The sequence below is a fragment of the Rhamphochromis longiceps genome, linkage group LG22, assembly GCF_057381845.1.
Source record: "Rhamphochromis longiceps isolate RC_006_pf linkage group LG22, R_longiceps_female_GT1.1, whole genome shotgun sequence".
Taxonomy (NCBI): domain Eukaryota; kingdom Metazoa; phylum Chordata; class Actinopteri; order Cichliformes; family Cichlidae; genus Rhamphochromis; species Rhamphochromis longiceps.
This window is the reverse complement of record NC_140577.1, coordinates 16,084,646-16,106,989: the sequence shown is the minus strand read 5'-3', so window position 1 is coordinate 16,106,989 and position 22,344 is coordinate 16,084,646. Positions and strand designations below refer to the sequence as shown.

Below are 22,344 nucleotides of genomic sequence, written 5' to 3'. Positions count from 1 at the left end.
TATCATAGGCTTGATGGCAGTGTTGTGCTCCTGTTTTCAGGAACTCAGTGAAGATCTAAGAAAGGGAATTGTAGATTTACACTAGTTGGGAAGGTCTCTTCAAGCCATTTCTAAACATAAATACAAGTTATTTGAACGTGGCACCACTCTTACAAGGTTTGGAGAAGACTCATACTGTCACCCTCAAATGAGAGGAAATTGGTTAAGATGTTCTGGAACAACCCAGGAACTACTAAGGCTCAAGCCTGTCATGAACTGCTGCCAGTTTTAAGTCTCCATGGACTGAGAGATTGCTGACCGAATAAGAAGTGTTGCCATAAAATCAACACCTTTAACCTCAACTAAAATTTGCTGCTGCCCACATGGACGAGCCAAATGCTTTCTGGAGGATAGCTTTATAGTTAGATGAGACAAAGATTGTGCTATTTGTCCACAATGACAAGAGGTATGTTTGGAAGAGTAAATGTAAAGCTTTGAAACCTAAGAACACTAAACTATACAAGCTGTCAAGCAGCTTGGTGGTAGCATCATGCTTTGGGGTTGTTTTGTTACCAGTACTGTTACATTGCGCAAAGAATAACGATGGAGGAGGACTACTCTTCAACTTCCCCTCAAATCAACACCTGAAACCTGGACACGGTTGGCTTTTACAACAGAGCAATGATCCCAAACACATCAAAATTGGTTTGGGAATGGATAAAGCTGGCTAACATTAAGCTTTAGGAATGGTCTTCCCAAAGCATAAACCTCAACCCTATTGAAACTTTGTGTACTACACGTCAGAGCTGGTTTCATACCAGGAAATTAACTTTCTGCCAAGAAGAGTGGTCAAATATTCAGCCAGAACTATACCAGAGGCTTGCTCATGCCTACCAAAACTATCTGGCTGCCGTGCATCATGCTGAGGGACATCTAACCGATTATAAACACTTATAAGTCTGTATTTATACTTTCGACCCCATGTGGATTGGAGAAGATCCAAAGTGAGTAACACTCAGCCATTGTCTTTTAAAGTCATCAAAGATTTATGCTGTACAATCATTCCACCCCGGATAAAGAACAGTTCAATAAATCACTAAAAGCTAAAATTACCATGAAATTTGAAATGACCATGATGAGTGGATGTAAGAACTTTTGACCATAACGGTACCTGCAAAATAAAATAACACCAAATGTTAGCATGCTAACTTCATGCTGTATAACACAAAATATCACCCTTTTTGAATTTGTTCATCTTTAATTACTCTAATTAATTACTAAGCAGAACATTTTTTTTATTAAGTGGGAAAAAAAATATTTCAAGCTGCCTCATTCAGCTGTTCTTTAGGAAGCACTGTCATGGATTACACTCATTCATGTGAATGTAAACCTTCTACCTTTGGCTTACATCCAGCAGGGTGTTATTGCCTCCAATCTATCTTTATAGCTGCTGTAAAATGATTAATTCCCGACTGCTTCCCACCCCAGCCAGTAATAAACAATCTCATACATGTGTTTGGATAGAAATATGTGAGCAGGGAGCATAAACAACACGAGCTGTTTAATAAACCTTGTACAAATGTATCGTGAGCCTCTATTCATCTGGTGGGAAAAGTCTGCAGTGGAGTTTTAAAAATGAGATTATGACCGTAAAGCTTTGATCAAAACCAGATGTGGAAACATGCACCATGTTTGCAACCCAGCATTTATTCTCTGTGTCCAGGCCTGCACTGTCCTATTGGCTTAAGCTGTTTGCGTCTCTAAAAAGTGCTCCAGACACAGAACCATCTGCTTTGTGGTATGCAATCGACGTGAGGATGCATCACTTGACATTAAAGTGTGTGCAGCAGGAATAAAGTAGTTCAGCAGAGCTACGACGTGAACAATGGGGGCATTTACTCGAAAAGATGTCAGCATGAAAAAAGAAAAAGTGTCCTGATTCTGTCTTTCCTTTAAGCTTTGACCCCCTGAGGCTCTCGCTCATCCATAAAAATGATTGATTGCATTACGCGCTCAACTCAGCGGGAAAGAAGCACTAACGTACTCAGAGCTGTAATAACATTCAGTAAAGCAGCTGCTGCTAAAGTGAATCATGTACTAAGCTGCCCTCTTATATTAAAATAGACAAAACTGATGTACTGCTATCAACTTTTTAAATGTTGTACCCAATTGTGGAAGAGCTATATACAAGAGCATCTTAATGCTGTTAAGTTATGCCTGAAAGGAAAACTTTCATTTATGTTATTGTCATTATATCTAAAGTGAAACATATGAAGTTTTTTGTTTTAGTTGTGATGGTTATGGCTTATAGCTCATGAAAAACAGAAATCCAGTGTCTCAGATTGTTAGAATATTTCATCCAGTTAATTTATATACTCAGTACTTGACTGTGGCTCTGTTAGCAAGAATTACTGCATCAGGGTGGTGTAACACGGAGGTGATCGGGTTTTGGCGCTGCTGAGGCCAGGCTGTTTTCATGTTTCCCCCAGACTCTCTGTGAGGTTCAGATTAGGCGACCCGGCGGTAATAACACGGTGAGAAAAACATGCTAGTTTTGGTACCGTGGGCTGGTACTTATTCCTCCTGGAACAGGAAACCTGCACCTCCATAAAGCCTGTCCACAGATGGAAGCATGAAGTGCTCTAAAATCTCTCAGTGGACGCTGCATTGACTCTGGACTTGATAAAACACAGTGGCTAACCACCTCCAACAGCAGCAGATGACATGGCATGCCAACTCATCACAGCCTGCAGAAACTTCACCCTGGACTTCAAACACATTGGATTCTGTGGCTTTCCACTCTCCTTCCAGACTCCAGGACTTTGACTTCAAAACGAAATGCAAAATTTACTTTCACCTGAAGAGAACTTTGGACCAATGAGCAACAATCCAGTTCCTTTTTCTTCTTTGCCCACTTCTGACTATGTCTCTAGCTCAAGAGCAGCTTGATATTAGGAATACAACAGCTGTAGCTCCTTTTCTGAAGACATCTGTGCACTGAGCTGTTCAATTGGGTTCAAGTGTGGGATCCTGGCTTGCATACTCAAGGACATTCGCAGAGTGGTCCTGAAGGCGCTCCTTTGTTATCTTGGCTATGTGCTTAGGGTCATTGTCCTGCTGGAAGATGAACCTTCGTCTCAGTCTGAAGTCCAGAGTGCTGTGCAGCAGTTTATCATAAAGGATGTCTATTTACATAGCTGCATTCATCTTTCCCTTGACCCTAACTAGTCTCCCAGTCCCTCCTGTTGAAAACTGTCCCCACAGCATGATGGTGCCACCACCATGCTTTACTGTAGGGATGGTATTGGCCAGGTGATGAGCGATGCCTGGTTTCCTTGGTATTCAGGCCAAAGAGTTCAATCTTTGTTTCATTAGACCAGAGGGTTTTATTTCTCGTGGTCTGAGATTCCTTCAGGTGTCTTATGACAAACTCCAGAGAGGCTGTAATGGGCCTGTTACTGAGGAGTGGCTTCCACCTGGCTGTTCTACCATACAGGCCTGATTAATGAAGTGCTGGAGAAATGATGACCCTATGCTTCGCATCTCACCAGAGAGCAGCTGGAGCTCTGTCAGTGTAACCGTCAAGTTCTTGGTCACCTGACTAAAGGCTAGCTCTAAGAAGAGACCTGTTGGCTCCAAATTTCTTCCATTTATGGGTGATGGAGGAGGCCACTGTGTTCATTGGGACTTTCAATCCTGCAGAATTTTTTTGTACCCTTCCCCAGATCTGCGCCTCGGTACAATCCTGTCTCCGAGATCTAAAAACAATTTGTTGGACTTCATGGCTTGGTTTGTGCGCTGACCTGTACTGTCAACTATGGGACCTCGTATATACAAGTGTGTGCCTTTCCAAATCACATCCAATTAACTGAAATCATCACAGGACTCCAGTTAAGCTATAGGAACAATGACGGATTGTAAGTTGAAACAGGATACACCTCACTTCAAGTCTGAGTGTCATGACAAAGGCTGTGAATACTTAGGTACATGTTAAACTTTTGTTCTTTATATTCAATAAAGTTTCAAGAATTTTAAACAAAGTTTTTCATGGAATTTTGAGGTACAAATGAATTTAATGCACATTGGAATAAAGTTGTAACATGACAAAATGTGGAACAAGAAAAGTGCTGTGAATACTTTCTAGATGCACTGCATCCCCCAAAACAAAATTAAATACATTCTAATAATTATTCTACTAGTTTGCGCTACCAGATTTTGTATTTTCATGAGCTACTACAAGCTGTAATCACAAAAATTTAAATGTGTAATGGCTTGAAATGTAAGTGCAGATAGATACTGAAATAGACAAGTTGCCAGTCCATTACAGGGATTGGCTCTGACAGCTGTAAACACTCATTTTCTGCCAGTTTCTTTTTTTATTCTTGTCTCTGTGTGATGTCTATAATCATCAGATGCACAGTTGTAAGCACAGAAGCCCCACCAACCTGCTGCTCAAACCCTTTGTTTATGAGTGGCAGCCAATCAGAAGAAAGCGAGAGATGCTAAAACAGCTTGTTTCAGAAGTTACTTAAATTTCCTGCATGTCTGCGGTGTTTCTAAAACCAGAAATTTCACAGGTCTCTTTAGAGGGAACAGCACATGTTCAAGATGTCTGTAAATGATAATAATTGTAATATAGCAAACAATGAGACAAACTGAATATTTAAGAAGGAAAAAAAAGAGTGAGAATGCTCAGTATTTAGGTCAGAGGATCACCCGTAGCAGCTTTGCTTGGACCTAATCTTGAAACCTCCATCATCAAAGTTGTATCCATCGTGGAGTTCAGTCCATGCTGACACAAGATCCCATTAGAAAACTGGAGAACAGGATCAACAGACAAATGTCAGAGGAAGTGAACATAAGCCATGGACCTTGAAGTTATGAACTGGGGTCGGGAAATAAAAGCATGCACTAGTCAGGCACACACTCATTCACAGTTATAAAGTGCGCATCTGCAGAAATCCTTCAGCTGTTTGCAGACTCTGCAGTAAACACTATTTCTGACGGTTTTTCTTGTCCTTTGTGCGATTTCCAGTTTCTCACTGGGCTCTAATTTGTTTAAAATGGGCTTTTTAGTGGAAACAGATTAGGTTCAATCTTTGACTTAATGCAGATTCAGTTTAACAAAAAAAGTGAGGGAGGACTAGTTCCTCCTTTGGACTTCTCTGGCTTCATCGCAGACCGCAGAAAGAATGAAAAATGACACAAGACCCACAAAGTCCTAAAAAATATTTAGGAGGCACAAGAGGAGGTCCCATTTCCTCTTCAAGTCTTTGTTCTGCTCTAGGTTGGTGGTCTCACCCTCACTCCAGCTCAGAGTTAAGGTAGTACAAAGTTGCATTATGTTTCAGTATTTCAAAGTAAGATCATCATTTTTTTCCACCTCTTATCGAGTAAACTGAGTTAGTCTGATCCAAGTTTTAATCACATGCTTCAGCAGAGTTGGAGCTGTAAACCCGCACTGTAGTTGTTCTCTGTTGGAGCCAGAGGAGAACAGAGGAGGCTCAGATTTCTTGGCTTGATATTTTCTGATTTTCCACTGTTGCCTTCACGTCCTCCAGAAAACATTGGAATTCTCATGACAGTTGCCCAAGGATACTGTCGATCCACAAACCCGTAGACGACCTGCTCGATCACCTGTGCCACATCTATTACGTTTTTTGTTTTACTTTAATTTAATTTGATCAAATTAACAAAAAGAAGAACTACTAACATTTTCTCTATTTTTATTCAACTTTAGTTGGCTTTTCAAGTTTACAAAACCGCTTTAGTTAGCTTTAATTTTTTTTCTTTAAATGTCCAGTTTTTTTCCTTTTATTTAACTTTTTTTTTATTTTATTTTTTTTACATGTAGCTTCACTTTTTAGTTTAGCTTACCATACTAGCTATAATAACCTAGAAGCTGGTTTATTATTTCTGGTAGGATTTCATCATAAAGCTAAATCAGAGCTAAACAAAAATAAAAAAAAAGGTGTTTCCTAGCTGTAGAATATTTTGTGCGCTTGTATTACAATCTGAATGCAAAGATAATATTATAACAACTTAAGGTCAGTGTGTTATTACTATCCCAGGAAGTAAAGCTTCCTGCATCCTTGGATCCTCAGCTAGGATGAGGAAATACTCCACAAAAACAAGCAAACACAGGTGGGGGGGAGGAAATTAGCCCATTAAAAACACAGTCCGTGTAACAATGAACAGGTGCAATAAAATTAAAAGAATACCAGCTTACAAACACACATTAGAAAACGTGTACAGCCTGACTGTAAATGCATTTCACAGTGTAGAAGAAACAGGATACGAGGGGTCCTTGAAGGCAGCACTTGACTGACAGTCCCGCAGTCTAATCCAGGGAGTGAGGACTCAGCAGCTCCGTTATGTGTCGAATCAACGTCGGCTCGGCGCTTACAGGCTGTGACTGAGAAAAACCCTGCCGTACTTCGCTCATTCAGCTCTTAAAGCTCACTTTTTCAGCTCAAGCCGTCGGGCTCCTCGCTACAGATTTGCTCCAGAGCCGGGACTCCGCAGACGTTACGTCGGGACAATGGAATCCAACGTTATCCCGGACAGTGTCCGCCATCAGCGGCTACAGCCGGGCATCGGATTCAGTTCGGGAGCGACCGGGACCCTCCGCTCCTCTCTCCGGCCCGGGGTTACGGTCCCCATCGCACCGTTGCTGTCCTCTCCGGCCTCTCTGGCGGCGTCCTCCGGGCCTCCTCCCCCGCCGCCTCCGCTGCAGCTCCACAGCCTGTACGGCGGAATGGGAGCGGGGCTGGGGCCGGGGGCTAGCGGTCACTGTAACCCGGGGAACCCGGCCGTGCTGAAGGAGGCGGTGGAGGCTGTGGTTCGCAGCTTCGCCAAACACACGCAGGGTTACGGCAGAGGTAATGTCCGCTGCTGACACTGTCCTGGAAATAGCGGCGTTAACGCGTGTCATACTGCTTCAGGCTGTAGCTGGGGAGGGGACTTTTGGAGAGCTGGAAACCACTTTCAGCTGCGCCATTTGTTTGGAAGGAAGGCACAAAAAACCTCCACCACACTTAGAACAAACTCCTGTAATTTCCACCTTTATCTCCGGTGTGTAAACACACCAGTGGTCATTTGCACCTGATGCAATGTTACCGTGAAGTTTCCTTTGATATTCGCTCCAGTCACTCCATCACAGGATTAACATCCAGGGGCTGCAGGGGTTTGCATTTACGAACAATACACTATTGTTCATAAATTAGCCGTTACACTCATGTTACACGGTAAATAACAAGAATAGACACTGTGGAAATCGATAATAACCTTGAAAAATGAAAGAGCAGTGCCCCTATAAGGCTTTATGTACTTTATATTAAACTTTATATTATTACTTCATGATGTGCAAAATGCACATCATTAGTAATAATTACTTGAAAAATCCAGTTTAATTTAAAGTACTTGACTGATTTCTATCAGAGTTTTCCTAAAACTATCATTAGACCAAAAGCTTAAGTAATGTTAACATGTGTGCCTGTCCCAGGCTAATAGGATTTATTTCCAAAAGATGGTCCCCATGTGTCCCTAACTAACAGCCTCTCCCCCTGCATGCCAGTTAGGCTTCTTAACACAATTATTGGCAGCATTTTTTGAAGACTTTTGGCAGTAAAACACACACACGAGGTGATGTAATTAGGCTTTCCTATACTTTTGCTTTCAAGCGATTAAGTTGCAATTTCAAAAAGGCCTATTAAGTGTATTTAAAGGAGTACTATAAGAAAAAAAAGGGGGGGGGGGGGGGGGCATGTGTGCAAATACACCTTTGGAAAAGATTTCGTTGGACTTTCAAGTGGAGTTGCAGGATGTTCTTTGACTGTAGTTTGGATCAGCTTCACATTACATCCTTCGATATCTCCGAGAGTTTCCTGTCTCTTTGCACTTTTGTTATGGAGGAAATCCTCAGAATTGGATAAAAACAGACCAAGAGGCCTTAATAAACCACTGTCACAAGCCTGAATTGGTTTGTTAGCCCCAGTTGCTGCACTACAGGCTGCAGACCCGCAATGCAAATCCAATATCTCGTCATACCTCCAGACTTTAAAATAGAGTAGATTCTGGACAAAAGCTGCAGTGGAAGTACAAAAAACAGTATTTGTAAAATAAGTTTTTTTTAACTTTATGTAAAAAGCATTAAACACACAAAAAAACTGTCTTTAAAGTAGCACCAACTCTTGCCCACATTAATGAGCAGATTTAGGCTGTTTCCGTTTCTTTAGGCTCTCTCTTTATGTAATCCCAGACTGACTTGACTTTGAGATCAGGGCTCCGTGGGGGCCTGACCATCTGTTGCGCCTCTCCTTGTTCGTGTTGACACTGAAGATGGTTCTTTACAACTCTGGCTGTGTCTTTGGACGCATTATCTGTCATCCTGCAGAGCGAGCTTAGGAGAGATCAGGCGCCTCCCTGATGGAAAGCAACCAAAATATTTAAAGTATCTAAAACATTTTAAAACTTTTGATAAAAACTGTGTCACAGAGTAAAAGCAAGAGAGCCGTGTGTGTTTAAAAAATGATTTGGATTGTCCTTCAGGGCTCTATAGTATGGAAAATATGGCTTGTAGTTTGTTGACAGAAGCTTTAATTTTTTGTTTTTAATGTTCGACAAAGTGGCCTGGCCTCCAGAGCAAGATTCAGGCGGTAACTTCGTTCAAATCGTGTTGGCTGCACACATATTTCCCAACAGACCCCAAACCCAAGTAATCATTTATGACTCAGTTGCAGAGTTTGCAGCTTTCCATTGTTGTTTTTGTTTCCTTGTGGATGACATGAACTCCGTTCTCTCGTGTGAGGGCCAGAGTCGAGTGTTTTTCTCCAAGCCTCTCCTCTGAGGTGATGCAGAATTTCCTCTGGGCAGCCACCTAAAATCTTTCCGGAAAACCCTGTGGCATCCTGGAGACGACCTTCCCCTGCACCTTTCCATCTTTGTTTAGAGAGGATGTCGCAGAGCTCGCCTAACGGCTACAGACCAAAACATGTAAACTGCACTAATGATTTGTATTAGTGTGATGTAACAGGGCTTCTTCTTTTATCTGTGTGTCCTGCAGTGAACGTGGTGGAGGCTTTGCAGGAATTTTGGCAGATGAAGCTGACCAGAGGAGCCGACCTGAGGAACGGAGCCCTCGTTGTTTATGAAATGGTCCCGTCCAACAGCCCTCCTTATGTTTGCTATGTTAGCCTTCCAGGCGGCAGCTGCTTTGGAAGTTTCCAGGTGCAGTGTCTGCTTTCTGTTAGCGTGAATATTATGAAATATGCAGTACTGTATGAAAGTCTTTATACTTTGCTTCCAAAGGAGCCGGACTTCCTTGGAATTTTTAAAGCGGGTTTGGACATTGGCTGCTTTTTTACTCCGTTTCAAAGGAACGTTTTTTTATGCATGTCTGCACATAACAGACATCTTACAATTTTAAACTGCTGCCTGTCACAAGAACACATTTCTTTAGTCGAGCATGAAAAATGTGAAAGCTTAGGCATAAAATTGTATATATTTGTGATTTCCAAAGAGCTATTACTGGAAAACTTGGTATACGTCTCGATGGTGCGCAGTGGAGGACAAAAAAGAAGCAGGAAGCCTAAAAAACTATCTAGAGCATATGAACAGTATCTGAAGGTCACGTCCTTAAAAAAAACTCTCAAAGACCTGACAGGAGGGATGAACCAGTGCTGTGTCTACACGTAACAGACAACTCTGCAGTTAACCAACCAACCAAGTGTATCTTTAACTACTTTGTTGCTTTCATCCTGCCACAAAAACACATCATTTGTTCAATTTTCTTTAGCCGAGTCTGTAAAAATGCCAACAATAACATAGTTTGACAGGCATAAAGTTATATTTTCATATTAACGAGGTGATTCCCAAACATCTGTTGGCTGAAAACTTGGCATAATGCCTTGACAAAAGAAGTGGCCTAAAAACTATCTACATCAGACGAACGGTATTGGAAAGTTATTTACGTAAGAAATAGAAAGGAATCCAAAAAAGACCTGACAGGACCTGAGAGATGCATCTGGACCTTCAGCTGATCCATCTAATGTTCATTGAAGCCTCATCATAAATGTCCCTGTGGAAGGCTGGCTGTCAAGGAGTCATTCTTAAGGAAGGCTGAGTTATGCCAAATTACATGAGTGTCTACAGTCACGTGTAAAACAAGGTGGAGGCTCTGTCATGGTTTGAGGTTCCATTTCAGTCTGACGGACTTGTGAACGCAGAAAAGTGCCCTTAGATTTTGATTCAACATGCAACACCTTCTGAAAAGGATCCAATTCGCAACAACTTCAGTTTTCAGCACGCACAATGGACCACTATCAGTCATGGATTGGGCTCCCAGGTGCCGTCAACATCATTGGGATCATCTTGACATAAAACCGAACAAAAAGGCAGCCAACATCCAAAGAAACTACTTAAAGAAATGACAAGAAAGCTGCCAAAGCGAGCTCAGGCTGTGTTGAAGAATAAAGGTAGTCATACCAAGTACTGACTTTCGAGGTCATTAACTCTAATTTTCCTTCCCGCTTTCCCATCAACATATAAAAAAACGAGGAGTGGCTCAAGACTTTTTTTGCACGTTACTGTAAAAACACGCCATTGTCTTTGGTTGAACGTCAGTGAATGTGTTGTGGTTTGGTTATTCTGTTGCAAGCATTCCTAAAACCACAAGACCAAATATGGATGCAAGCTCAAAGCCACAAAGAGTCATTTAAAGACCGGCCGGGTTGTCGTTGGCCTTTTGACTGTTTATCTGTCCACTGATACATGCTCTCTTTGCTGTTTGACAGTTCTGTCCCACAAAGGCAGAGGCGAGACGCAGCGCCGCCAAAATCGCCCTGATGAACTCCGTTTTTAACGAACATCCCTCGCGTCGGATTACAGACGACTTCATTGAGAAGAGCGTGAATGAGGCGTTGGCCTCCTTTAATGTAAGTTTAAAAAAAGAACTGCAGAGAACTCAAAGTTGTGTTTGTACGACTGTCAGTCAAGTAGGATGGTCGATTTGAACGCGCTTCCAAAAACATGATGTATTAGGTTAATTTTGCTCAGTTGCTGGCATCATACGCATGGATTGTTTTGTTTTTTTACACATAGTAAATATTATGAAAGTGTATACTATGGATACAAATAGCTGATGCTTCTCAAAATTAAATGAAGGAAAATTACACTGCATTGGACTGACTCCCAAACTCAACACAAATATGTGCCAAATATCTGTAGGGAGATATGAGTAAGTAGCATTTACTATGTGAGCTCAACCTGTGGCTGACTTGACTTTAAGTGCTTGTCTATGCTCACAGGGAAACAGAGAAGAGGCCGACAACCCCAACACAGGGATCGGGGCGTTTCGCTTCATGCTCGAGTCCAATAAAGGAAAGTCCATGCTGGAGTTTCAGGTGCGTGTTTTAAGTAGCTTTTTAAAAAAACAAACAAAAAGAAAACTTATGATAAATGTAGGCCCAGAGCCTGTATGAGAGTAGCTACATACAGAACACGTATGCATAAAAGTAGCAGTTTTATGTGTAAATGTTCGCCCAAAAGTGATAATATGTAGTTAGTTTGGCCCCACAGTGTTGAATTACTGGTCTCTTATTCTTGGTCTCGGCTGTGTTTGTCTTCCAGGAGCTGATGACTGTGTTCCAGCTGCTGCACTGGAACGGAAGCCTCAAAGCCATGAGAGAACGACAATGTTCCCGACAGGTAAAGCCAACAAATGCCTTCTATTATACAAAAATAGTAACAGTTTTCAGCTACTTTTATTTTATTTTTTTAATGAACAAATTTCCCAGTAATCAGTCACAAAATTAAACCTACTGAGAGGTGAAGTGAAAAAAAAAGAGATTATCTCCACAGTGCAATGTCCTGCTGTTTCTTAGCTCCTCACCAAAATGCAAAACTTGCTCAGGAACAGCTCAAGGACCACAATGAAAAGCCCAAATTCCTATTCTTTTCCCTTTGTAAGAGTCGGGACAGATTCAATCAATCGAGGCCCCACCCAGCAACCCACATATCCAAAACGATCCGCATCCAGCGTCCCAGTGGCAGACACCAAAACACTCCCAAAGAGGTCCTGTGTCCACGCCCAGATGGGCCACAGCTGTTTTGGTGACCAACACAAAATCTGACTGGTGGTTTTAATGTTGTGGCCGATCAGCGTTTAGCAGGGCTTTTTCTCTGTGACAGGACTGTTCTAGATAAATTTGTAGTTATCTTTCTCACCATGAGCAGTGAGTGAAAAAAGAGCAAAAACAAAGCATGTGCCTCCTAAAATATGTGTGTTTCAAAATAATCCCCATTTATCTCAAATTGGGCTTTTGTACAGCCCCTTAGCCCATCCTCTGAAAGTTGTTGTAGCGCCAGTTAGGGTCTCCCTCCTTTTAAGGCAGCCACATGAAGCCGCTTTAAAAGGAGGTGCGGTGTAGTCGAAGCTTTGTGCATGATATGATCATAAAAATGAATTCTTTGCATTTTTCTTCTAATTTAAAACTCTTTTTTGGCATCATACAGAGCCAAGAGTAGAAAAAACTGTCTGCACATACGTTGACCTCTCTTGAGAGACAACAGAGAGTGCCTACAGCCATCTGTGAAATATGGTGGAGGCTCTGTCATGGTTTGGGGCAGCATTTCAGCCAGTGGTGATGGAGGTCTTGTCAAAAATGATGGAATTATGAATGCATGACAGTGTGACAGTGATCACAAACACACTGCCAGTGCAGTGAAAGCATACCTGCATAGAAAAACACACAGCGGAGCACTATCAGGGCCATGGATTGGCCTCCCCACAGGCTGGATTTCAGCATTACTGCAGCAGTGTGGGATCATCTAAAGATAGCGAACATCCAAAATAGAGCTTTTCATGTTTTTCAAGAAGTCTAGAGGACAAATAAGAATAAAGGTGGTCCAAATGTTGACTTTCAACCTTGTTAGGATTGTATAACTCTGTTTCTGTCTTATATATACTGTATTCCTGTGCATGTTTACTGTGCTTATTTCACATTTTCACCAAAAATTATAAAGAAATTTCATGTCTTATGAAATTTAAAATGAAGTTTTATTAGGTTCAGCATCAGAATCTGAATAACTCGAGGAATATCTAATTGGGAATGCTGTTTCCCACTATCACATCTTCTGACTCTAAATGACTTTCTGGCTGAACTTGCAGGAGGTGCTGGCTCACTACTCCCATCGGGCTCTGGATGATGACATGCGCACTCAGATGGCCGCCGACTGGGTGAACCGAGAGCAGAGCGTAGCGGGCACCATCGCGCAGGAGCTGGCCACGACAGAGCGGGAACTAGAGGACGCCAGGCTGGCGGGCAGAGAACTGCGTTTTTACAAAGAGAAGAAGGACATCCTCATGTTAGCTGTGGGTCAGCTCAGTGCAGCCAACACCGCCACTCTGCCATCACACTAAACCAACCGTATGGAAACATGCCTTCACACTCCGTAGGATTCCTGGTAACAGTACTGATCACTTCATAGGTGACTTCTCAGAACGTTTTAGGTTTTGTTTTGTTTCGTGTACCAGGTAATCAAGCCTTGACTTACAGTATGCACATCTTGTCCATAAAACAAATACTAGCCGCTATAGCCCGTTACCTCTTTGTGCCTAGTAATTACAGGATGACAGTGCTTTTTTTCTAGATGCCTGTAAAAGTGCTCGGCATTCAATGTGACTGGGATTTACATGTTTTGTTTTCATTATTTCATACTGTACTTACTCAAAGTAGACCTATGGAGACAAAACCTTTATGGATCAGTGAATGTACGGGGCATAAAATGACCCATCAGACCAAAACCTAATGAGGTATAGCTCCTGTGTTTCTTCTCGGCTTTGGTTTGTTTTGGTTGGTTGTAGTATTTGGGATGGGAAGATGCCAAAATTGATGATGCAAGAAGCCTGTGTTTGTTCATGAATAAAGCACAGGAACAGAGGTCACCCACTCAGCAAGATATGAATGAAGGGGATAAAAGATCCCAGCTAATATCACCGGTTTTCTGTAATGGATGTGCAACCTGCTCCTACAGGTTTTTTATGGGAAGCAGCCTCTAATAATACTAGACTTCCAGTAAGCACAGAAATACGCTTATTGACTCATGTAATAATAATTTGTGGGTAATTTGCAAAAGAAGAAACATGTCAGCAGGTAATTGATGCTCTGACAGCAGCTCAGGTTAAAAAAAAAGATCAAATATTAAACCACCACTATGCCGTTGTACTTCAGCTTTTCTTGCAAAGGCATTTTTTAAAGCTTCGTCTCTTGCTTGGCAACGATGACACTAGCCGAATGTATCATTTTTAATGCGTTATCAGCAAAAAGGACCTGCAAAGCAACACGACTTACAAAAACTGCAAAATCTGCTCTTGTGATGCAGATTGTGTTGGTCAGCTAGTGGAGTTCAAACAAAGTGAGTGTTTGTTAGGACTTAAATGTAGGTCAGGGTCTCAGCAGTTAAAAAATGGAGGCCAGAGAATGAGTTGGGCTTTTTTTCTCTTTTTTTTTTTTAAAAGCTGAACCATCAGTTTTGAGTCATTGTAGTCAGAACAGTGCCAGCTTCTGTGGTCTAAGTTTTTTTTGAGATACTGGAAGAAGGAATTGGGTTTTGGCAGTGTTATAATGTCTGCATGCCAAAAAAATGTAATATAACAGGCATTTATTACCATTTTTTCCCCATAAATGTCATAACTTTATATTTGTTCGTCTTTATAAAATGCATTTTTATATGTTGTAGGGATAAAGGCGTTTTAACAAGCAGCATTAAAAAGACCCCACACAAGTTTTAATTGATGTGATATGGTTCTTTTGGATGTAATGAAAGTCAGACAACAGGAGGGCTCGTTCTTGCTGCTGAATGCTGGATTATTAGCAGGAGCAGAACCCGATTATACGAAATATAAAGAAAGAACAAACAAAGAAAAAGTGCAGGAAGTTTCTATAACTCATCTCTGGAGTCTTTGTGCCTTTATGAAAATGGTAGCTAGCAATGTTTGAACAGTCCTCTTTACACATGCGGTTAATTTCTTACTGTTACAGAATTTTAAAAGAATAGTTCAAACATTTGGGGGAAATTTACTCTAAGAATTTGATTGACGTTACACGAAGGGCGGTCTGGTTAATATGAAGCTAAATAAAGCCGCTTCGCCATAGATTAGCATAAAGACTGAAAACGGATGTAAACAAGTTCCCACACTCGGCCCCAAAGGTAACAAAATCTGACCAATGTTACTTCATTGGTCTGAATCACAGACTGTATAAAAAAGATGGACATAGCTTCTCTGCTAATATAGAAGCTTGTGAGCTACCAATGTATAGCAAACGTTGAATGGCTCTTTGCAGAAATGGATAAAGGTGTGTTCATGTCAAAGTGTTAGACAGCTGATGACAAGGAAATGATCTGCCTTCACAGAGCTTTCTGATTGGCAGAGCTAGCTAAATTTCAACTTAACTTGAAATTTCAAGTTAGGAATGGCGATTTTTAAAATTTTTTTTCCAGCAAACAAGCCCCTGTAGTCTGAAAAGTGAAGCCAGTGCAGAAGTGCCTTCAACCTGCATTCTTTATAATTGTCAACTCCTCTGGAATGACTGACCCCAGTCACTACTTTCCTTATGTCATTGTGGTCCCTTTTAACACACAGCATGATGTCTGTTGGTAAATTATGAGCTGGTGTTGACTATGATAAAATACGGTGTGTGCTAGACCAGGACTGTTGTGGAGGGCCGGATCAATAAGCTGAACTACTTTCTGCTCAGTATTCATTTTTATCTCTTCATAAGCTTATTGATCCAGCCGTCCACAACAGTCCCAGTTTCTCACCACTTGTTTGTTATGTCTGGTATCAAAACAGTCCAAAATGCCAAATGCAGGGCTTCCAAACCAGTGGGTGATGACATGGTGGCTATGTCCGTCTTTTAATTACAGTCTGAAGTGGCATCTGTGCTGGGTAATACTTCCAGTACCTGCAGAGTGTTTTATTCAAATAATTTCCTTAATATGCTACATGGCGATTGTGAAGGATGTATTTAATATTATTACCTTTGGTATAAATTTATAAACATTATATACTGATTCTGTTTCTGTTTTCTTTTTTTGTGCCCACTTTGCAGCATATGTGTGTGGTGCAAATATAAAAATGTTGACTTTGCAGTTCTCTTTAATTAATAATGCAAATTTATAATTGACAGAAAAAGTCATCTTTATATATCCTGGTTAATATCTTCAACTTTTTCAAATGTGTAAATTTCAAATCAGTAAATTTTAAACTTGGTACTAAACAGATTGCCAGGATTTCATATGCAGAAACACTTTCAGGGATTTTATCCTTCTTTGACTCAATTAAGAAAAGTAAATGTGATTAATGAGGAAATCTCAAGCAGTGTTTTAATGAACTGCTTAACGGGAAGGAGGCTGAGGCTGTTTGTTTCAATTTAGATGCTCAACTTCTGGTTTGTTTGGTTTTTATAGTTTGTTTGTTTTTATAGCCACAAGCCATTAATCTCAAGGCTCCTTCTGTAAAAATGCCTTTGATCTTTCTTTGTTATCAATATAATTGAAGTTTTTTTGAACCGTATGTTTGTTTTTTGCCATTTGTTTGCTAAAAAACAGTTTTGGCTCTACATGTTTTTGTTTTTTTGTTTTTTTTGCTTTGATGCATGATGTGTTGATTAAGTTCTGGTTTTATATGTTTCATATTCTATACAGTATTGTTTTATAAGAGTGTTTCTCGAGGTCCTTACTGTTTGTATTTTCTATGAACATTTTGTATTCCATGTTTATACTTTTAGTAGATTTATATGTATATGTAATAAATTTGCTGTTACAAATGGCACTGTGTCGAGCCACTTGTTTTCAGTGACTGAAAATCAAGGCCACACACACACACACACAGTGGTAATAATTTAATATTCCAAATTAATAAAAATGCATATTCCAGATTTTTAGAGTATAAAAGCACTGATTTCATTCACTTTATTTTTTTTAAATTATGCAATAACTTGCAAATGCCACCAGAAGGCATAACAGCCTTCCACCCACAATCTTAGTTAGGCATCGTAGGCATCAAAACCAAACACGATTAACATTACAGAGCAATACTGGTGCATTTATCTTTCCTCTTTCAGAGCCCACAAGAGTTATCAAAGTAAAAACAACTTTAATAGACTAATTTCCTCTATTACCTCAGATAATCAAAGGACTTGATACCCCTGTCCAGGTTGCTCAGGATCTTGAATGGCAGCATCACCAACTGGATAGGGAGCTGCGCCTGACCGGGATCACTTGGTTCTCATGGGGGTCGTTTTAGGAGATTTAGGAGATTGAACCATTAAGTTCAATCTCCTAAATCTGGGTGACATATAAATCAAATGATTCAGCCAAGATGATCGCATGGGATCCAGACTGTTGTCCATACTGCCATCAACGAAATGCTACCCTACCGTGTGCAGGACAGAAAGAAAGAGGGAGAGCTTTTAACCTGAATCCTTTAGAATCCTAAATGAGACTACAACCCCACTGACTACCTAACTACAACTAAGCTACTCAGTACCTGGACTGTGTTTGTGAAACTAATTAATTATGTTTGTTATTATTAAATTAAAATAAATTAATAATAAGTTGTTTGGAATTTTTCTTTTTTTTTTTTTTGGAAAATTGTGTCCAGAAGCATTAAAAAATAATTAAATTCAATTCTAGCTGAAATGAACTCGTTTTTCACATAATGTTCTTTAAAATCCGACATTTAATATCATACCAGAAAAAATTAAATTAAATTAAATTAAATTAAATTAAATTAAATTATTTTTTTGTTTTATACTTCCGGTACACAACATCGGAAGAGGCGGGGTTTTATTGTGCTGCGCTCCCCCTGCGTTGGTCATTCAACATGGCAGCGGGACCAATTTCAGAAAGAAACCAAGGTAAACTCATCATTAAACTCTGTTTTGTTTCTTTGCACTTCTCATTCATAAAAGTGCTGGTACATTTCACCGGAACCGGCTCATTTTTACGTACCGACTGCCTCCTTTAGACAGCAGTTTGTGATAAACAAATGGCAGATCACATGGAAACATTGAGTTGTCGCTAGCTTAGCATGTCGCTGATTTTCCTTTGCAAACAGACTTTTTAATCCTTTTACTTGTTACTTATATAGAAGCCAGTTCAGCGATGGTTTTTGGTTGTTTTAAAGTGCGACTCTTCCAAACAAATTAGCAGCAGACTTAACGTCTAGTTGACCAACAACTACAAGTAGCCGAAGAAGCTAACAACATAGCTTATAGCTTGACTCGGCGGTCATGTTAAACATATTAAACGTCTTTGTTTCGTATCGTGCTGATTTTATACGGGGCTATTTTATTTCTTGATGTGGGTATACAGATATAGGTATTTTAGATGTAAACACTAAACGTGAGTTTCCTGATTAAATATTGTACACGTATAATAAATGTGAGGAGAGTGTGAGAGGCAATAAAGGAACTTTAAGAAGAAGCAAGTAAATAATTTATAAATCTTTTATCCGGTCACAACGCATAGTTATCTGTACACATCTTCTGGCTGAATTATATTAACAGGCCTTCCAAAGGACACAAGCGACTGGATCTCACTGATTAACTAATTTATTTCCAAATATTAGCTATTTTTCTATTCTTGAAGTTTCTCCATCGACTTTTACTTTAATGTCACGTGTGTCCACTGAAAAAGAGATTGACGACCTGTGATGACGCACTGATCATTATGAGGTTTATTTTCTCTTCATGTTTTAGACGCTACTGTATATGTTGGTGGTTTGGATGAGAAAGTGTCTGAGCCGTTACTATGGGAGCTTTTCCTGCAGGCTGGTCCTGTGGTCAACACACACATGCCCAAAGACAGAGTCACAGGCCAACATCAAGGTAAGTAATCAGATCACCTTTTTGGTACGTGTTTTGAAGGATCACTAAAAACAAGCTCATCTAACAGTTTTTGCTACTTTCTCAGGCTATGGCTTTGTGGAGTTCCTCAGTGAAGAGGATGCCGACTATGCCATCAAAATCATGAATATGATAAAGCTCTATGGCAAACCGATCAGGGTTAATAAAGCTTCTGCACACAACAAAAACCTGGATGTCGGTGCTAACATCTTCATCGGTAACCTGGACCCAGAGATTGATGAGAAACTGCTCTACGACACGTTCAGTGCCTTTGGTGTGATCCTCCAGACGCCAAAGATCATGAGAGACCCAGACACCGGCAACTCTAAGGGTTATGCTTTCATCAATTTTGCCAGCTTCGATGCATCCGATGCCGCCATTGAGGCCATGAACGGCCAGTACCTCTGCAACAGGCCCATCACAGTGTCGTATGCCTTCAAGAAAGATTCCAAAGGAGAGCGTCACGGCTCGGCCGCAGAGCGACTCCTGGCCGCTCAGAATCCTCTCTCCCAGGCAGACAGGCCTCACCAGCTGTTTGCAGATGCTCCTCCACCGCCAACGGCTCCAACGCCAGTCCTGACCACGCTGGGAGCTGCGATGGCCATTCCAGGTAAGCAAATGGAAGTTGTTTTATTGCATTTTGGGCATTTGAACATTGCTGTGGGGTGTTACACAACATTTCAGGCACCGTTCATCAGGTAATGTGGAAAAATCTTGTTTCCGTTAATAAGAAGTTAATAGGTGTCGATTTTAAGTGATTAGCTTACAAGATGAATTTGGGTTTCTGGTACAACTTGACCTACTTCCAGGAAAAAGAAGTAATCAAACTGGAGTGGTCTAAGAATAAAAGTTGTTCCTCATACGTTTTAATCTCTTTTCACATTATGCTCACATGGAACTTCCTGTAGTTTACTTTACATCTGAATGGTTGGACATTAAATAAAAAGAGCAGTATCTATTACACAGAGTTTGTCCAGTGGGCTGTGATGATATATTTTAAATAGTTTTGTCTGTCTAAGAGAACGATGCAGTACTTGAATGATTATCTTAGAATTGCTGTTCAACAGCCAGCCCCATCTTGGGCTCGTTATTCATGGAAGTTAATTATATTACTCTGTTAAACTATCGATTAAAGTACAAACGGCGTCAGTTAAACTTAATTTACGAAAGCGTGAGTTTGCCTTCTTTTGCACACACACAATCCAATTGTTGACCAGATCCTGTTTGGAAATAGACAGGACGTTATACCTGCTGCTCATGCTTCCTGTACGCTCAGTTATTGTGATCATTTTATTCTAAGAAGTAATAAATTCTGAGTAATTAGCAGGTGATATGCCGGTGATATGCGGTCATGTTGTTGTGCTTCCTTTTGTTCTTCTCGGGATAATCTCTAAACAGCAGCAGTATGTGATTAATTGTTATAGATTACAGGCTGTCATGGGAGTAGATGAGTTTCCATCATGAGCATTAAGATGATGTAGGAAGTGTGTCTGTGCTGCTCTGGATGATGCCTCTTTTATCAGTAGGTGATAAAGAGATTATTTTTAATCTAACTAATCTTGATCAGTGTGTGGAGTAAAGTGAACATGACAGCTGACAGATTGGTCCTTTAATGAAGTTCTTCATAGATATTACATTAGCTACCATGGGTAGATCATTATAAGTCACATTGCTCTGCTCAAATGTGAAATATGAGACTCACTTTGCAAATGCAACCTGTTTGCGTGCAGGCATGCCACCTCCTGGTGCTTTCCCTCCTGTTCCTCCACCTGGATCGATACCTCCATCAATGCCCCCTGCTATGGCTATACCACCAGTAGCTGTGACACCAGGCCCGCAGGGTGGTGGCGGACCTCCACCCGGACCACCACCGTTCCCTCCTGGCAGCATGCATCCAGGTAAAGCTACATTTATGCTTTCAATGTGTTTCCATATTCATTCCTTGTGGAAAGTAATGCAGTAGTACGTTATAAAAGTTTAGATATGTATATTTACATGCTTTTTATGTAGTTCTTGTACATATGAGCCTGCATGACGTTATCAGTTATAGATTACCTGTGTTTGGCGTATTTAAATATACCTGGAGTTTCACTCTTACCAGTTTGGTCCATGTGGACAAATGTTAAGCTTGAGCTTGCTTTGTTGCTGCCATGCAGGTATGCCTCAGATGCCCATGCCTCCTCCTGCTCCTCCTGGCATGGTGCCTCCGCCTCCTGCTCCACCAGGATCAAACCCCCGGGCACCGCCGCCCCCCAGCATGCCTCCACCCCCACCTATGGGCATGCCTCCCAGAGCGCCATATGGGCCTCCCACAGGTAAGCGCTGTGGCATCTCCTTCAGTCTTTGTTGTCTAATAAAAGTTTCTCTGAGCACCAAAATAAGAGGAAAAGTCCTTCAAAGAAACATTTCCCTGTAAAAAGAATCATTGAAGGGTTCTCTCCGTAACACAACTGATATTATGCATTGAAAATGGTTTTGCTGTCTTGCGCTCAGGTTGCGCTGTTGTTGATGAAACACATTGATAATTTAGCATATAAAATAAACATTTGAGCTGTGAGATGATTTGGAAAGCAGTCAAATGTTCATTGACTCATGCTGATGCCTGTGAAGGTACCCTACTAAAATTTGTGAGCCAAGCCTTAAAAAATGTATTATTGCTGTTACACCAGCCAGCTGTGGCACAAAATCTGGGCTCTGATACCCAGAAGAAAGGATATGGGAAGGAAGCTGAATAAGATGTAACATCATGTTGGGCGGCATGGCAAGACAGCAGTTAGCACTGTTGCGTCATGGCAAGAAGGTTTCTGGTGTGAACCCCGGCTCCTGGTAGCGTCTTACAGCGGTTTTATCAGACTGTGACCACTTGTTCTCTCTCTCTCAGGCCCTCCTGTCCCTCCAGGCATGAGAGGGCCTCCTCCTCCCATGCCTCCACCTGGCTATGGTGCCGGTCCTCCTCGACCACCTCCCTTTGGCTTCCAGAGAGGACCTCCGATGCCACCGAGGCCCCCAGGTGTCCCCCCACGGGCTCCTCTGAGAGCACCGATGCCATCGTAATTCCTGTTAGATAACTGTCTGTCATTTTGCTTTTTTTAAAAAAACGCATCCTTAGGCTTAGTTTGTAAGCGTGAGAGTAATTTAACCACCTGTTTGTATTTTGGGTTTTTTTTGGTCATTGTACAGATGAACAACAAATAAAAATTTTAGTACAATTCTTTACTGTTTTTATTTACTCTGACAACAAAACACAGCATCAAATAACAGACTTGTGGCTCTAAAAGGGACACAGATCAGATGTTGCTTTCAAAGTATAGTTTTATTCCTCCCGGAGCATCTGTGTGCTCAGAAATCTTATAGAAGAATTGTTGAAACTATTGCTCCTAGGTGAGCTGTTGTGGGGGCATGGGAGGAGGTCCGGGGGGTGTACCCAGGACAGCTGGAGGAACTGGAAACTGCT

The 22,344-nt window shown here is 41.1% G+C and overlaps 2 protein-coding genes across 2 annotated transcripts; both read left to right on the top strand.

Annotated features, from left to right (window-relative positions):
* The first annotated feature begins 6,334 nt into the window (after positions 1-6,334).
* On the top strand, positions 6,335-16,797 carry lix1l (limb and CNS expressed 1 like). The gene is made up of 6 exons (XM_085395939.1): positions 6,335-6,860; positions 9,044-9,207; positions 10,773-10,913; positions 11,286-11,381; positions 11,608-11,685; positions 13,148-16,797. The coding sequence occupies exons 1-6, from the start codon at positions 6,521-6,523 to the stop codon at positions 13,397-13,399; spliced, it is 1,071 nt and encodes a 356-aa protein (XP_085252065.1). The 5' UTR covers positions 6,335-6,520; the 3' UTR covers positions 13,400-16,797.
* Positions 16,798-17,813: 1,016 nt separating this feature from the next.
* sf3b4 (splicing factor 3b, subunit 4) lies at positions 17,814-22,101 on the top strand. Its single transcript, XM_085396079.1, has 6 exons — positions 17,814-17,900; positions 18,744-18,872; positions 18,958-19,500; positions 20,621-20,788; positions 21,047-21,205; positions 21,772-22,101. The coding sequence occupies exons 1-6, from the start codon at positions 17,867-17,869 to the stop codon at positions 21,942-21,944; spliced, it is 1,206 nt and encodes a 401-aa protein (XP_085252205.1). The 5' UTR covers positions 17,814-17,866; the 3' UTR covers positions 21,945-22,101.
* The last annotated feature ends 243 nt before the right edge of the window (positions 22,102-22,344 follow it).